The 3,998-nt window shown below is 38.0% G+C and overlaps 1 protein-coding gene across 1 annotated transcript; it reads right to left on the reverse strand.

Moving 5' to 3' along the window:
- Positions 906-1,352, reverse strand: LOC107610740 (extensin-like). Its single transcript, XM_016312744.1, has one exon. The coding sequence runs from the start codon at positions 1,350-1,352 to the stop codon at positions 906-908; it is 447 nt and encodes a 148-aa protein (XP_016168230.1).

Consider the following 3,998-nt stretch of genomic DNA (forward strand, 5'->3'; position numbering starts at 1 on the left):
TGCTCATGGCAATCATGTGATTTGATTGGGAAACAAACTCTTGAGCGACATCCTTGACCACATTCAGCAGAGCAGATTTCTTCCCAGTGGAGATGGAAGTACCCTCGGTGGAAGGAGGAGGAGAGTCATCTGGAATGAACTCTTCACATCATCATCTAGAACCACTCTCTCAGATCTAGTTGGTCCTTTTTGCTGTTTCACTGAACCACCCCCTTTTAGGTATGAATGTCTGTTTTCATAAGCCTCATTTGACAGATTAACACCAAAATTCTCAAATATGCAAGTTAAAAATATGCCATAAGGTAGTGCTTTATCTTTCACACTTCTAACAGAATCAAACATGTATCTAGCCATCAAATAGGCAAAAGAGATTTCTGTTTTAGTGATTAGGGCATACAAAACAAGTATGTCCGTGTAAGAGACCCTTTGATATGAACCACTTTGAGGAATCAAGATGTGATTAACAATTCGGTGCAACTGAGCACGTTCATATTCTAGGGCTTTGTGAGTGGGTGTGATTCCATCAATTAAGAAAACATGTTCACAAATGTGAGCCAAAGCATCATGGTAAGAGATACCAACCCCATCATCCCACTTTACAGATGTATAAGCACACGGCCCAACATCAGTGTACTTCAAGGAATCACTGATAGTTTCATTATTCAAGATAATGTCTCTGTCCTTAACATACGAATGCACACTTCCTTCATGGTAAGTCATGTTTGCATAAAATTCTTTGACCAACTGAGGATATACAGGTTTTTTGATTTTGAAAAGGTGATTCCAGTTTAAAAATTCCAAATTTTCAACAAAAGGAAAACATTTCTTTTTCAAATCAGGTAAATCAGCCAGAAAAGATGGACATAGAGTACGATACTGAATAACTCCCTCATAAAAATCATGGTTCATGGCAGATTTGAAACGATGGGGTTAAAGTCTGAGTGAGATGTCATGTAGTGTGATTTGTGAGCAAAAAGATCAATGTCTGGTTCTCTAACAGATTTGAGAGGGCGATGAGGGTTACCTCTTTGTGATCGAACAGGGACAGACCTTGACTTAGGTTTTGCTATCTCAGGAACAGGTTCTTCAACAGCAGGACGCTTCCCCTTGGATGAACCAGGTTTCGAAGAGCTTGGTTTGGAGGGCGTCGTCTTAGGTGGTGGCGTCGGCTTGGCAGGAGCAGGGTACCTTGGAGTGGTTTTGGTTCGCGCCATGGGAACAGAGCGAGGAGGAGAGGTAGGAAGAGAAGGAGATGGAGTAAAGGTCCGGTCTTGGGAGCGAGTGGAAGGTTTTGAGGGAAGTTTGTAAACTTTTTCACGAGGAGGCCTTTTAGCAATGGTTTTCTTCCTCATTTGGTTAGGTTCAGTCTTTTGAGGGAAGAGAAGCAGTAAAGTGAGTGGGAAGAAACCGAAGAGTGAGGAGAAGTTATGGAGGGAAGAGAGGGAGTGTTGGTAACCGTACCCAAAAGTGGATTTCCAAAACCATGCAACTGCATCACCATTTGAAAAGACTTGAAAAGACATGACCTCATAAAAGAAAGATTTGATTTGATTTTAAAAACAAGAAAATTTTAAATTTTAAATTTTTGAAATCCTTAAAATTAAAAATAAATCAAACTAAAAATCTTTTTGGACAAAAATATTAAAAGAACCCTTAAACAAAATTAAACACACAGGCCAACCAAAAAAAATTTTAGCAAAGAATTGTAATGTTCATATTTGGGCCTTGAGGTGATATGGATTTAATGAAACACATTTGGACCATTCTTGATCTGAATTTTGAAGTTGGCCCAGATTGAGTTTCACTTGAAACAAGCCCAGAACATACTGACTTGAGGGAAACGTTCATCACCTGCCCAGAATTGTCTCATGCCTGTTTATGAGACAAAAAGCTCCAGCAAATACATTAGCATTTTTCAAACAAAGAATCATAACTCATAATTCCTAGACTATCCCTAAGCATGCAGAATCTATCCTCAGCTAATGGTTTTGTAAAAATATCTGCTAATTGCTCCTCTGATTTAACAAATTGAATGCAAATATCCCCTTTTTGGACATGTTCTCTGATTGAGTGAAATTTTACTTCAATATGCTTAGTTCTAGAGTGTAAAACTAGATTTTTAGAAATATTAATGGCACTCATATTATCACACATCAAGGGAATATTTTCAGCATTTAATTTGTAATCAGCAAGCTGTGTTTTTAACCATAAAAGCTGAGAACAACAAGAAGAAGCAGTTATATACTCAGCCTCTACAGTGGATAAGGCCACTGTTGGTTGCTTCTTACTTGACCAGACATTTAAGGACTTTCCAAGGAAGCAACATAGGCCTGAAGTGCTCCTTCTATCAACTCTATCACCAGTAAAATCTGCATCACAATAACCAACTACAAAAAAATCATCAATCTTAGGATACCATAGACCAAAATTGGATGTGCCATGAACATATCTAATGATCCTTTTAACTGCAGAAAGATGTGACTCTTTAGGTTTGGATTGGAACCTAGAACACAATCAAACACTTTGCACAATATCGAGCCTAGAGGAAGTTAAGTACATAAAAGAACCCTCATGTCAAATTCACTTGTCATGAGTTTTCCAAATTTAGAACAAAGGGATTCATTGGCTGATCCAAAAATAATGTCATCAACATATATTTGGACTAGAATAAAAGAATCATTAGAGTTCTTAATAAATAGAGTTGTGTCAGTGGTGCCTCTTTGAAAACCATTTTTCAAAAGGAAAGAGCTAAGTCTCTCATACCAAGCTCTAGGAGCTTGTCTTAAACCATAGAGAGCTTTAGATAATTTGAAAACATGATCAAAATGCTCTTTATTTTCAAAACCAGGAGGCTGCTCCACATACACTTCTCTATCTATTACTCCATTCAAAAATGCACATTTCACATCCATTTGATATAATTTAAAATCACAAAATGCAGCATAAGCTAAGAGAAGTCTTATGGCTTCCATTCGGGCAACAAGGGCAAAGGATTCATCAAAGTCTATTCCTTCTTCTTGGTCATATCCTTGTGCCACTAGCCTTGCCTTGTTTCTTGCAATGCTACCATCTTCTCCCAACTTGTTCTGAAAAATCCACTTGGTGCCGGTCACTTTCTTTCCACTTGGCCTTGGAACCAAAGTCCATACTTAGTTCTTTTCAAACTCAAGAAGCTCATCCTCCATAGCTTTAACCCAAGAAGGGTCACTAAGTGCTTCATTGACGTTTTGAGGCTCTATTTGTGAAAGAAGGGCAATGTTTGATCCTTCATTTGCCTTTCTAGTGGAAGACCTTGTTTGCACTCCATGAGATACGTCCCCAATGACAAATTCCTCAGGATAATTCTTCAAGAATCTCCATTCACGAGGTCTGGTGGACTTGGAGGCAGATTCAGACACTAAGGGATTCTGAACGCTGCTGGCTGCAGGATTTCCTTCAGATTCATGAGACAAAATGGAATTGTCTCTTGAATTTTCAGCATTAGCAGTTTCTGGTTCAGCTTGTCCAGAATTTTCTTTTTCATGATTTTGAGCAGCTTCATCTTCCTTTTGAGATTGATTTCCTGCATCACAATCTTCCAAAATGCTTTGTACCAAGTTAGTATCACAAAATGTAACATGTATGGACTCCTCACTAATCCTAGCATCTTGATGATAAACCCTACATGCTTTACTAGTTGTGAAATATCCTACAAACAAACACTCATAAGCCTTTGGATCAAATTTACCTAAATTTTCCTTGTTATTCAAGACAAAATATTTGCATCCAAAGATGTGTAAGTAATCTAAGTTTAGTGGGTAGCCTTTCCAAAGTTCATAAGGGGTTTTTTTCAAAAATTTTCTTATGATTGTTCTATTCAAAATGTGGCAAGCCGTGTTAACCGCTTCAGCCCAAAGGAATTTTGGAACATTACTCTCACAAAGCATAGCTCTTGTCATCTCTTGTATGCTTCTATTTCTTCTTTCCACAACACCATTTTATTGTGGTGTTCTTGGACA

Source organism: Arachis ipaensis, chromosome B08, assembly GCF_000816755.2.
Source record: "Arachis ipaensis cultivar K30076 chromosome B08, Araip1.1, whole genome shotgun sequence".
NCBI lineage: Eukaryota > Viridiplantae > Streptophyta > Magnoliopsida > Fabales > Fabaceae > Arachis > Arachis ipaensis.